Source organism: Petromyzon marinus, chromosome 20, assembly GCF_048934315.1.
Source record: "Petromyzon marinus isolate PM22_M1 ecotype Great Lakes invasive population chromosome 20, UKy_Petmar_22M1.pri1.0, whole genome shotgun sequence".
Lineage (NCBI taxonomy): Eukaryota > Metazoa > Chordata > Hyperoartia > Petromyzontiformes > Petromyzontidae > Petromyzon > Petromyzon marinus.
The window spans coordinates 6,719,462-6,732,164 of record NC_133686.1 but is presented as its reverse complement, the minus strand read 5'-3'; the positions used below and the strand labels follow the sequence as shown (position 1 = coordinate 6,732,164).

General features: G+C 49.8%; 2 protein-coding genes across 4 annotated transcripts in view; both read right to left on the bottom strand.

The window, feature by feature from the left end:
- LOC116944158 (uncharacterized) overlaps positions 1–12,703 on the bottom strand; it is a 258,499-nt gene that overhangs the window by 68,240 nt on the left and 177,556 nt on the right. Inside the window, exon 22 of one of the 2 annotated variants that reach the window (XM_076068273.1) lies at positions 6,414–6,458. The exons of the other annotated variant lie outside the window; for it this stretch is intronic. Coding sequence (XP_075924388.1) covers positions 6,429–6,458 — 30 coding nt within the window. The 3' untranslated portion in view covers positions 6,414–6,428. Of the gene's footprint in view, positions 1–6,413; positions 6,459–12,703 lie in introns of those variants that run through there. 2 annotated transcript variants of the gene reach the window in all.
- Positions 1–12,703, bottom strand: part of LOC116944157 (rho family-interacting cell polarization regulator 2-like) — a 97,989-nt gene that overhangs the window by 31,656 nt on the left and 53,630 nt on the right. For both annotated transcript variants that reach the window (XM_076068271.1, XM_032957636.2), the window contains exons 2-7: positions 6,165–6,285; positions 5,058–5,204; positions 4,616–4,694; positions 3,462–3,485; positions 1,817–1,870; positions 679–828 (exon numbers count right to left, since the gene is read on the bottom strand). In XM_076068271.1, coding sequence (XP_075924386.1) covers positions 679–828; positions 1,817–1,870; positions 3,462–3,485; positions 4,616–4,694; positions 5,058–5,204; positions 6,165–6,172 — 462 coding nt within the window. In that variant the 5' untranslated portion in view covers positions 6,173–6,285. The remainder of the gene's footprint in view (positions 1–678; positions 829–1,816; positions 1,871–3,461; positions 3,486–4,615; positions 4,695–5,057; positions 5,205–6,164; positions 6,286–12,703) is intronic.

Here is a 12,703-nt window from a genome sequence, read left to right as displayed (position 1 = left end):
GTAATGGTGGCCACACTGGGAACGCACAGAGCCGGTCTGGCGCGGCTTAGGAGTCACTGGGGTTGTTTTTCCACTGCAGAAGCTGAACCGGGTCACTGAGGTCATGTGCAAATACGTATTGGGAGGCCACAGTGTCACGGTTTAGTTCGGGCTCGGCAAATAGCCAGTGGAAAACCACCCGGACCGTGACGGTGCCGCGCTGGCGCAACTCGGATGTGCCAGTGGAAAAGTGGTAAACAAGTCTCAACAAATTCTAGATTTGAAGCTTTCGTGACTGCAAAGATCCATACTCTTTGGTTCTATTCGGTAAAGTCACGTAGGTAAAAAAACAAACAAAAATCATGACGCTTCGGCCACAACACAAGTGGCCTTCATCAGGTGAAGGGACCAACCCGTCCAGAGGACAGCGTTGGAGTGAAAAAAAAAGTCAAGCGCAGATCGCCTCCTTTAAGCTGTGAGTGGGTCCCCTCTGGACAGGTTTGTCCCTTCACCTGATGAAGGCCACTTGTGTTGTGGCCGAAACGTCGTGATTTTTGTTTATTTTTTACCTACGTGACCTTACCGAATAGAACCAAAGAGTAAGTCTAAACAAAGATCTGGATTTGTGCACGTGTGTGTGTGCAAGTGTGTGCACGTGCGTGCAAGTGTGTGCACTTGCGTGCACGTGCGTGCGCGCACCTCCGAGCAGTGGCGGTACGTGCGGTGCACCTCGGCGAGGCTGTCCCGGGCCCGGCGACTCGGTGCCGATGCTGCGAACGCGGCGATCATGTTGGAGGCGCCGTCCCGCAGCCGCCTCTGTATGCAGTACGACTCAAAGAGCTCGTCCACCTGCGGGGGAGGCGCACAGCGTACCACTCCTCGAGTCCGTTAGCCTGGACCATGCAAGATCACGTGACGTTGGGTGGGACTAAACAAAAACGAAACTATTTTTTTATTTCACGAGGCAAGGCCCACTGAGCTATAGAACTCTTTTTCAGAAGTGACCTGGCCACAAATGACAGGTTCAACGGAGTGGGGCTTATTATGTGGAAATGTATAGCAGCCGAATACTCCAAAACACATGTCGATTCCAAATGTGGAGGTGAAAAACCGGAGGACATGGAGAAAAATCCACGAGATCACGGGGAGAACATGCAAACTCCAAAATTACGAGAGTCAGGGTCGTGATGGAATCCACGACCTCCTGTATACCAGGCGAGGTAGTCAACATCTTGCCACGCATGAAGGCTGAAGGGCGGCCAGGTTACAGAGACCTCAAGCCAGCCCTTGTGTGCGAGGAGTCGCGGACAAAAATCTGCTGTGTTTGCGGCTACCGCTGGCAGTAAACGCATTGCCAGGAGCTTAGCAATTAGAAATGTTAAAACACACGAATCCCGTTTGTCCGCACATCTGACAGCCCTCGCAGGATGGCAACTGGACAGGCAGCGATTGAGAAGAGGCAGGCGCATTGCCAAGATCACGCAGAGTTGTGAAACTGCCAAACCTACTGGGCTAGGCAGTGACAGTAGAATGAGAACTGTTCGTGAATCCATCGGTGTGGTTATTTTGGTTATCCGCTCATAGGCAAGGGTTTTCTCTGGTCAATGCGGTGTCTACCTAGAGGCAAAACGCTCCTTAAAGTAGTATTTAGCCAAAGAGTCTTGAGAAGTCTTGAGACTCTATTATGCTTTCCGGAAGAAATAAAATGCCTTCCATTATTATCGTAACAACTAATTATCAAAACAATTATCTATTTTACACATTCCTATTGGCAACACTGACTACATAGTGACGGTTTAGTCGAGCAAAATGACGTTGTCCACACGTGGGAACCCACCTTGCTGACGTGGAACTCGAGCCAGCGCATGTGTCTTTCCACACTCTTGATTTGCTGCGAGAAGCACGGAAGGGATCACGCGCGTCAGTGCCGCTTCTTCTTTAACGATGTTGCGTATTCACTGGGTTCATGTTATGGCAGGGAAATGCGTATTGTGTCAATCCCGTCAATCCCGTGTTTTCACACACAAAAAAAAAATCCCCAACATCCCAATGACTTGTGAAACTGACCAAACGCCTTCCAAAGCCAAATGTTTTTTGTGCAAGATTGAAAATAAAGAATACTTTCGAGATGAAAAGCTAAAGGCGGAACCCTGCAAATTGCTCGCTCGTGCGAGCAATAGAGCGAGCTCTCTGGGAGTCCCTCTAAAAAGGGTACATGGCCTAACCTGCCAATGCTGGCCAGACGTCTGGGAATAGGTGGGAGTACACACACTTTAACCCCACCACACGTGGCCTGCAGATCGACTGTGGGTGTACCCATTCATAAGGACGAGTGGACAGTAGGGAGATTTGTGAACCTTGCACCGTTGTTGTTTCAACTTCCGTGCTGGGAGAATGAACCGATGACTTGTCTGGGACTTATGTACCAACGTAACAAATAGCCCTGCGTGCGCTGCAACGCATTCTTGTGGGCTCGAGCCCCGGCACAAAACGATCTGGAGGCTCGCTGAACTCCCCAACTCGTATGCGTTTTGTCCTTAATTGGGACAATGCGTGACAAGACCACAGTATCGTAATGATCGCTGCTGCCCCAGGCAGGTGTAGTCTGGAATCAAGGAGGGAGGGGATCAATCGGTGTTTGTTATTAAAGATGCCCGGGTCCTGCGCCTCGCCATGTACTCGCAGCGCGTTTCCTGGCAACGCCAATAACACAATTTGTTCCCAGCTGTTCAAGGTGACACGCACATCGTGCGACCGTGAGAACAATGTTCGCGAGAACTCGTACAAGTGTACAAGTGTCACGCGGGCAAACGTGAAATTTACGTACAGTTCCACAAGGAAATGCCACGGCGGTTGTTAATTGGAAAAAGATTTTAAAAAATGACGGGGGGGGGGCACCGTCATTGTTCATTTCATTGACGAAATTAGTGACGAATAATATTTGGCGGCAGAGTGTTTGGTTTATTTTACACGAGTCAACGTTGACCACGAGCGAATGGAAGTCGCCCAGCGTGACCGATGACTACGATTCGCCACCCAAGACCAAAGCGCGCCTGCCACAGGCCGAGATAATTTGGTAACGTCATTAGAGAGTAAAGTGATTCGGAAATGGTAGTCGGATATCAAGTATTCAGGATGTGTATATAATTATGTTTACTGTGTTCACTAATTGGCTGATAGGATAATATTTGGGAGGGATGAGTGGGAGGAGTGTCCACCCCTAATGGACTAAGCATTTGACTGGTTTCGTTGACTACATAGACTGGATTTTATGGCTACATAAAATCCACAGTCTATGCCTCGAATAACGTTCCTCAGCTTGTCATCGATGAGACTAAAAATTTTCAGAAAATAACAGATGCTGATATAAACTTTGCACCCGACACTGCTCCTCGTGCATCAGAAATCTTGATCGGTTCCGCATGAAAATGTACGTGCTTGCATGGTGTTATTAATGTGTGGAGTATTTTTTTTGTACACACCTTCTCCATGTCATAGCAGAAGCCCTGTTGGAAAGAAAATCGAACACGAGTTACACAAATACTTTGAGCTAGCACAGGTGGCTCCGTTAATGGCTCGACTCGCTCAACCCCAATCCTGATTAAGGCCCTTGTCCGGTAATTCAGATTTTACACGACTGAAAAATGTAATAAAAAACATTCGTACATTTGGTATTTGCGCCATTCTTGGAGCGCTAGGCTATCACAAAGGCGCGACATTTCACAGACGATTATAGTCCAAAGTGGTGTCACAGTTGGAGGTAATGTTCCCATGAGGCTTTACCTGGTGATGTGCAGGTCATTTTCAGATCTCGCCAATTTTCGACCGAAATGGCAGCACACGTAGCCCACTACTCTTTTGCTTATAATGACGTCATGAGATCTTTAGTGTCCACTGTGAAGAAGGCGGCGTATATTTTATTATGAATACTGTGAAGCAGGTGGCGTATATTGTATTATGAATACGCCCGTATTATTAACCACGATGCTCGCCAGGGGTTGAACCGTAAACCAGTGTAATGAGCAGCAAATGCGATACCGCTTGGCCTAGCCACCACTCTGCCCCATAAAATAAGATGTGTGCATTGTGAGTATGTTCACAGCTGATTCGCATGTCCCAGCAATAGCCTGACATGCAAGCGAGCAGAAACACCCGAAAAACTTTAAGTGGGAGGAAGCATCGTCTAAGTATGACCGGCAAATCACAATCGTGCTCTCTCGGCATCATGGCATAAGACCTCGTCCGTTTGGAACTCTCACAAAGCTTCTGAATCACCTTCCAGTGAACTCTTATTCAGACACTTGGAGATGCACTTGTCACTCGGCCTGCTCCAGAGAAGCATCCACCGCAAGGCATTCAAAGTCATATCATTGGTTGTCAGAGCTGGAATTTCACACAATGAAGTCCAAACCCGACTTTAATGTCACATCTGGTTTGGCTGTGGAGCCATATTGTGGCTGGGCTGAGACTATCAGCTCACTACATTAGAACAATCAATGTGCCTATAGGAAGCAGAAAAGCCAGATATCAAACCCAGGATCTCAGCATTGCCAGCTCAGGTCCTCTGACCCCCGAGCCTTGAAGCCACAGTGCAACGTGTTTTTTTATGTTTATAGAGAGGTGGGGGGGGCCTCACCAGACGTGAGTTTCTCTTCACCCCGGTCAGCTGAGCGTTGAGGGTGCTCAGCTCACTGTGGTACGAGTCAAGGTATTCCCTGCAGGGCACACACAGACACAATTGTGTTATTCGTGCACTGTAGTGAGTTTACACGACAGTGAGGGGTCACGTGTGTAGGGAGGAGCGAGGCAGTGAGGGGTCACGTGTGTAGGGAGGAGCGAGACAGTGAGGGGTCACGTGTGTAGGGAGGAGCGAGGCCCTGAGGGGTCACGTGTGTAGGGAGGAGCGAGGCCCTGAGGGGTCACGTGTGTAGGGAGGAGCGAGGCCCTGAGGGGTCACGTGTGTAGGGGGGAGCGAGGCCCTGAGGGGTCACGTGTGTAGGGGGGAGCGAGGCCCTGAGGGGTCACGTGTGTAGGGGGGAGCGAGGCCCTGAGGGGTCACGTGTGTAGGGAGGCCGTACCCGAGGCCACGCTTGAGCGAGGCGTACAGCTCCTCGACGCGCTCGGGCTGGGGCCTGCACGCCGGCGACGCCCCCGCCGCCTTCCCCGCCGAGCTGAACACGCGGCGCAGGCCCACGGGCGAGCGGCACGGCGCGGCCAGGTGCGACCTGCAGCCGGGGGACGAGCGGGGTTAGAGCGCCTGCTACCGTCGCTACGCACTTCCGCACGTGCCGTCCGACGCGAGTTCCTGCCGACTCTGCCGATCTCTCGCCGCCGTATCGGAGATTGCCTCAAAATCTCGTTGCGCCGAGTCTCTGCCTGCTGTCTATTCCTGCTTGGAATGAGGTCCCCGCACGCCTATTAAGTTCGGAGGCAATGGATGGCGGTTTAATTAAGGTTGTCTTTTTTGGATTAACAGGTGGTTGATGAACAAGCAAATGCACCAACACATTAGGTGAATTCCTTCAATAAATCCTCCATTATTTTAAGAATGATCCATTCCATTATCATCACAATCATCATCACCGTTAGACGACCTGCTGGCTATCGTCACCTCTCAAGGTTTCGCGACATAAACATTCCTCTAGCTCCTACACAATCCGATTTCATCACTCGATGTCTACAGTGGACATCTTCTTGGGCACATTCCCTTCGTTGACTGCAACTCCATTGTTGGTCTCGACCCCTTCTATCGAAGCGTCCTGTCTAACTGGCGTATGTTCCCTGATCCACGTGTCTGTGTGGTGTTTCTGTCTCGGTGGAAAAACAGCAAGGCTCACAGCTCCCAGTGCTCATGAGGCTGGTGTGGGCATTGCTACTCGTGGGGAGCGGTGGTGTAGCGGTTAGCGCGCTGCGCTGTGAACCTGGCGACCCGAGTTAGATTCCCGCTCACGGCCAACACCAGTGATGATTTGATCTGAACCGGTCCTGGGCCTCCCCTAGGTCGACTCAGCCTCAAATGAGTGCCTCGTGTGGTGTAAACATCGCCACTAGGGAGACAAAGGCGGCCGGGCGTGGTGCTGGCCAGCCACCCCCTCGCTAACAGCACTTGCCCCAACAGTCTGTTCGGGCTGTACGTACGGGGGATCTTTGTATTTTTAAAAATCTTTTATAGCTACTCCACCCACCGGTGCATAGCCAGCTCGTTGAGCGCGTAGAATCCACTGAAGGACTGACTCCGGGCGATGGAAGCACCGAGTCCTGAGGTCGAACTCAGGGACTTGGCGCTTGGGAAGCGGCTGGACAGGCCTGTGGGGGAGGGGGTGGGGAGAAAAAGAGCGAGGTTTGGGGAGAGTTCATAAAAACATTTTATTTTTTTATTCCGATTGTCACATCAATCAGAGCAGTGACCACCCCTTGTGGTAGGCAATGACCAGCGGGAAGCAAGTATCTCAGGATCCCTTCACAGACATCCTCTTATTCTTGGTTCTTTCGGTAAAGTCACGTAGAAGGGAAACAATAAAATAATTTAAAAATATAAAACAATAAAATTCTCACGACTTTTCGACTGCAACACAAGCAATCGTCATCAGGTGTGAAAACCACAGCAAGAAATTTTGAAAAAAGTGGCGTTTTTTTAACGTTAGCACCACGGAGAGCGATTTGGCAGTTATTCAGATGGACGAGTCCATCTATTTTCGGAAAAGAGGAGGGGGGAGACGAAAATAATGGATGCGGTCTGAAAGCCACCTTAAGCGTGAACAATCAATTAAGACCGAAATGGTTTATGAACTCGTCCATCTGAATAACTGCCAAATCGCTCTCCGTGGTGTTAACGTTAAAAAAACCCGCCACTCTTTTCAAATTTTCTTGCTGTGGTTTTCACACCTGATGATGATTGCTTGTGTTGCAGTCGAAACGTCGTGAGAATTTTATTGTTTTATATTTTTATTATTTTATTGTTTCCCTTCTACGTGACTTTACCGAAAGAACCAAGAATATGAATCCCTGCAGTCACGAAAACTTTAAATCAAAACATCCTCTTGTCTATACACAAAGCAAGTGCACTTTGCCACCTGCAACAAAGAAATGCTCCATTGGCAAATGTCAAGCACAACATTCTTTTTCATTGTTATCAAATTAATGTATCCAGATTATATGAAAAATCTACATTTTTGAGGCGATGGTCTTTGTGCTGTCATTTTGCTCGAGCTCCGATGATCGACTCGCTCCACCCGAGGACCCCGGTTTAAAATCACAGGCGACTGACCTGGGAGTCACCAAAGAGACTAATCTTAATTAACGCTCAAAGGCTGTGCCCCCCCCCGCCCCTTGAGGGCTCAGGAGGGTTGCACACTGTAGGTTTCCCTTAGAAAAGGTAAAACCAGCAGGGCAGAGGCTACACGTGTTAAGCCACAAAAAAGGTATAGAGCTCAACAGCACACACAGGCAGAGACTTTTAACTAAATACCATTTACTCAACAAACTTCAGTGGGGTTTCCCACTCAAGCAAGCATGCAGATGCACCTCACCTCCCATTTATAGCCTCTGATTCAGCCGTGGAAATTACACATTCCCATGGCATGGGGGGAGTCATTCCACTGCAGGACAACCGCTGAAATTTTTTCACAAAGTGGTGTCCCCTATTGACCGAGTCGAGGACTGCTGGGCCAGGATTTGAAATCAAAACCTCGCGATCGCGAGTTTCGCGCTCCAAGATCTGCGTCGCCCCGAGCGGATTAAAGAGCGTGCGCGTTAATGCGACGCAGGCTTTGAAGAAGAGCCCATTCTGTAATTTTTCCACATCTTCCCTCGATGGACTCGCATCTGGTTTAAATACAGGACATGGAAGGAGGTATTACGTAATTGAAGAACACAATTGCCTCATCTTCTGCGCCGACCTATCCACTGCTAAATGAAGTATGGGAAATGGCAGTGCGGCAGGTGGACCCAATCCATCTGTGCGGTGATTTGAGTGCCATCTCCGCATATCTGGGTTTCCAAGTAACTTTAGTTTCTTCCTACATGCCAAACGCCACATTAACAGAATTGGCTAAAGACCCCAATACAAGATTCCCATGAAAAAAAACCCACTCAAATGAGGCCTTTACCTGGGTAAATAGAAGGCATCATTATTATTATGAAGATGCAGTAGAACCCAACTTGGCTACATCACAATGTATGCGAAACGTCACGTAAAAATGTCTTCCCCACCTGCAGTCCCACCAGGATAACTGGGTTTTGCAGCTTCCAAGGAAATACATTCGCAATATAAATCTCGCCGAGTCTTGAGACTCAGCGAGGCTTTCTCAGGATAAGCTTCGGGTATCGTTATTTCAATCATACAAGGTATAATATTTTCTTACAAATTCGAAATTCCTAAAACAGTTATATCAAAATTAATCTACGGTGCATCACATCTCAGAAAAAACTACGGCAGTGTGTGGAATATACACACACCCACACACTAAGATCCCCCGTATAGCCTACAACAGACTCTTGGGGCAAGTGCTGTTAAAGCGAGCATCTATAAAGACTGGCACGGCACACGAGGGGCTTGCTAGTCAGTACCACGCTGGCTGCCTTCGACTCCCCAATGCTGACGTTTACACACCGCACCGGGTTCTAATTTAAGGCCGAGTAGACCTAGGAGAGGCCCAGGACTGGTTAAAATATTCGCCACTGTTATTGCTCGCGTCCAGCAAACGAACTCGGGTCATTGGAGCAGCGCGCCAATCGCCACACGACTGCACTCGCACATGTACAACACACGTGCGCATGTACAACACACGTGCGCATGTACAACACACGTGCGCATGTACAACACACGTGCACATGTACAACACACGTGCACATGTACAACACACGTGCGCATGTACAACACACGTGCGCATGTACAACACACGTGCGCATGTACAACACACACGCGCAAGACAGTCGCAACACACGATAACGGAACCAAAACCCAGTACAATCAGCGTAATGAGCGCGAGGTCGGCACGGGTAGCGCATTTCGCTGGTGCGGGAGACTTTATTTTTAGGCCACGCGTCTGGCAAACGCGTGGGTCTTTTGCTTGGACGCTCTTTGAAAATCTCCGGCGCTGCCTAAATTCCTGAATGGGTGTTGGTGGGGGTGGGGGGGGCGTGCCTCCCACTCGACTGCCAAGCAGGGGGCTACCCGGATTATAAAACATGCGCACACGTGCGCGGCCCGTGCAAGATTCGAGTCACCTGGCATTGCGACCGGATACAGGGCTCGCCCCCCGCCCACCCCTCACGGAGGAGCGGGGCTCACCTACGGGAGGCGTGGAGGAGGAAAGAGAAGCGGATGGAGACGGGCGCGAGAGAGGGCAGGGGTGGCTGGATGAGATCAGAGAGTCCGAACGCCACGACGGGGCAGGAGCAACGAAGGACAGGAAGAAGCGGAAGAGTATTGGCGAAGCCTTTGAGCAAGCGGTGGGGAGATACAGGCCGGCGGCAAAAAAAAAACCACGGCAGGAATCCTGTAGGTCATAAAACGCGTACCCCCACCTGCTCGAGTGTGCGAGCATAAGCAATGATGAGTGAAAAGGCTGACTTTGTTTGTGCATGCGTGCTGCAGGTCGCTACTACTTCCTGCTGGTGCCATTCTGGTCTTAATAGGTGCTTACTAACAGAACATATCCCCAACAGTTCATCCAAGCAATGGCAATATGTATACACTTCATCAGACGGGTATAGCTGCAGGACTTAGAGCACTGTGTTTTTTTACGTCAACCGAACGTCAACACAGATTCGCGAGACGGACAAATTATTAATCGCCACCAATGATTGGCCTACGAAATTGCAGTTTCATTTTAACCCTGGAGAGGGGTGATGGGTTGAGGTGACCATATCATCATCTCTGATGAGAGATTTGCTGGTGCACACTACTACTTTGAGAGGACAAGGCAACCCAACCGACAGACGCATTTGTAACGTTATCAGCCGAGTGACTGATAACTCTTATTATTGCGCAATCACCACCGTGCTTCCCGTGCCCTGTGCTAACATTAACTTGATTCGACCAGGGCCTTAAGATCGTGGAGCACACAATCAGCAGTGGGGACAACTTGGCGAGGCACCTCGCCCCCACTGATTAGGAATTCGCTCTCGTTTGGTTCCATAGTTCCATTTATTTGGTATAGCCCTGTGAGCCATTCGGCTCTTGAAATCGGTTGCAACCGCAACAAACAAAAACAAATCAGTGGTGGCCACTGATTGAGATGCGGGCTCAATTCTCGTCAGACGTCCGGCCCAGGCGTTGAATGTTCTGCTGTCGGCTGTGGACCTGGTGAACGAGAATTTGGATTCAAGCTTAAACTATAGCCGAAACGACAAAGCAGACATATTATTATTGGTATGACGATCATTTCCAACCCATTGCCAATCCACCGCTGGATAAAGGGCCTCAAGTTTATTTTTGTTTAACCAGGTTAAGAACTAAAGAAGTGAAGAGACCAGGTGCTAGCCACGAGGGCGGCTACCGCGTGCATAACGCGGTAGCCACGCGGGCGGCTACCGCGTGCATAACGCGCCCACGCGCCTCTGTTTTGTGGGCTGCGCGTCGTGGTCAGATGACAAGTGTTGTTTTTCGTGCGAGTGTGCATCCGTGGGCGTGAGCTAAGGAGCGGTGGCGTAGTGGTTTGGCGCACTGCGTACAGTTGCCATCGATGGAGGACAAAACGCTGGCATATAATGAGAAGGCAACGGGAGAAAGGACATGCGAATGAGAAAAACCGAAAGTTGGCCCCGGCAAGACTTTCAGATTTTCGAGGACAGCAGCTACCTTAAAAATAGAGGGCGACATTCGAGAAAAATCAAGGACGGGTGGCAACGATAGCACCGCACTATGAACATCGGTGGACTTGAGTTCGATCGCCACGGCTAATATGAGAGGCGAGCAATAACTTAACCAGTTCTGGGCCTCACCTCGGTAAAAAGAAAGGTCGTGCTTTGGAGTTTAAATATTACCAGTGAGGATAGGGACAGCCGGGCGTAGTGATGACCCCCCATCACCCCTTCACAAGCCGTGCCTGCCTCCATGTATTTAAGTACAAATATTTCGTTTGCACGGGTGCCCAGGGAGTTGATTGACACATAAATTGCAAAAACAACGACGCGTACAGGCATTAAATCTATAAACGTAAACAGCGCACATTTACGGAATAAACACACAACCACATCAATAGATATATCAATAGTGATCACCACTGGCCCAAATACAAATTTTGGTTGGCAATATGAAGCTAAATCGCCGACTTCACAAGACACCCGTGTGCTTATCGACTAATGCCACAGATTTACTTAAAAAGGCGCTCACCGAAAGCACATGCCCCAACAGTCTATGCAGGCTACACGGGGGATATTTGTCTTCATCTACGAGTGGCAGGGGAACCAATGCCGAGCCCCCTGGGCGATCGCGAGTATGCCTGGGACAGAGCAGGCAGTGTGCGGGCACAGCGCGTGTGGGCAGCGGCAAGCACACAACGAGGCTTGGATTGCATTTGTGGGGTGTTTACTCCATCTTATCGCACCGCATTAGATTAAAGACCACATTTTCCATCGATGAGTGAATTATGACGAAGCGATTTTTTTTGGGCACAGAAAAATAAATGTTGACGTACGATCGTGTCCGGTGTTAATTCGCGAAAACAAGGATGCACGTGGAATCTTTATCGCTGTCGGATTTAGAAACAAAAAAAATCACAGATTTTTCAAGTTTGCCATCATGACACCAATCTCATGGCATTGGTCAACAAACCAAGGTAAAACGTAACAAATCCAGCCCAGATATCGCTCGCGTCAACGCTCATCTCTTTTTAGCTACTCCTAAAACTGTACCAACTGAAACCATGCTGGACAGCATGGTGAATTATGGTCAAACCATTCCCCATGATACACATGGCAAGGGGGCTTTGCACATCGTTGTTATTATTAAAGCAGTCCTCATGACCAAATCACTCAATGTGCACACTCCCATCAGATATCTGAAGCCAAGCAGAATGTCGAGCCTGGACAGCGCTTGAACGAGCGCCCACCACAGACGCAGCAGAACACAGTCGGCCGTGGCCCTGTGCCACACGGTGCTCGGTATGGGGGCTGTAGGCGGGTGTCACGGAAGTCGTGTCAGGCCGTGACACTCTGCGTGAACCCAACAGAACACGTGACCGGATAAAGGGGGGCCAGGGGCCCCAGGGGGGTCACGTGATTGGGGGCTCAGGCCTTCCCGAAGGATCGGGAAGGGGGGCGTGGCCTGGGGCGGAGCTGGCCATGCCGGAGTGGTTTATAAGCGGGGTGTTGACGGTGAGCTGGGGGCTGTTCTGCTGCGTCAACTCTGGGATGAAGGCACCATCTATGATCCTCGGTCTCCGGTCCAGGAATGTAGTATCCCCGTGTGTTAGCTAAGTTTGGAACGGTGGTTACCACCACCCTATGTCGTTAACCTGTTAATGTTAAGAGTTACCCATTGTGTTTAGATAATAGTGTTGCCTCTAAAATCCAGTGTGCGCCTGACTTTAACCCACTACAATTGTACTGTACTATGTTCCCACGTCTATGCTCCCCTCGCCTTCCACAACCCACGCCGACCAGGGTGACGAAAGCGTCGTCAAACAACTCCCACAAGACTGGCACGGTCTTAATCCAACAGTGGATTGTCAAGGAAAGGCTGCAACAACAACAACATCACTTAAACACGTAGGATTTC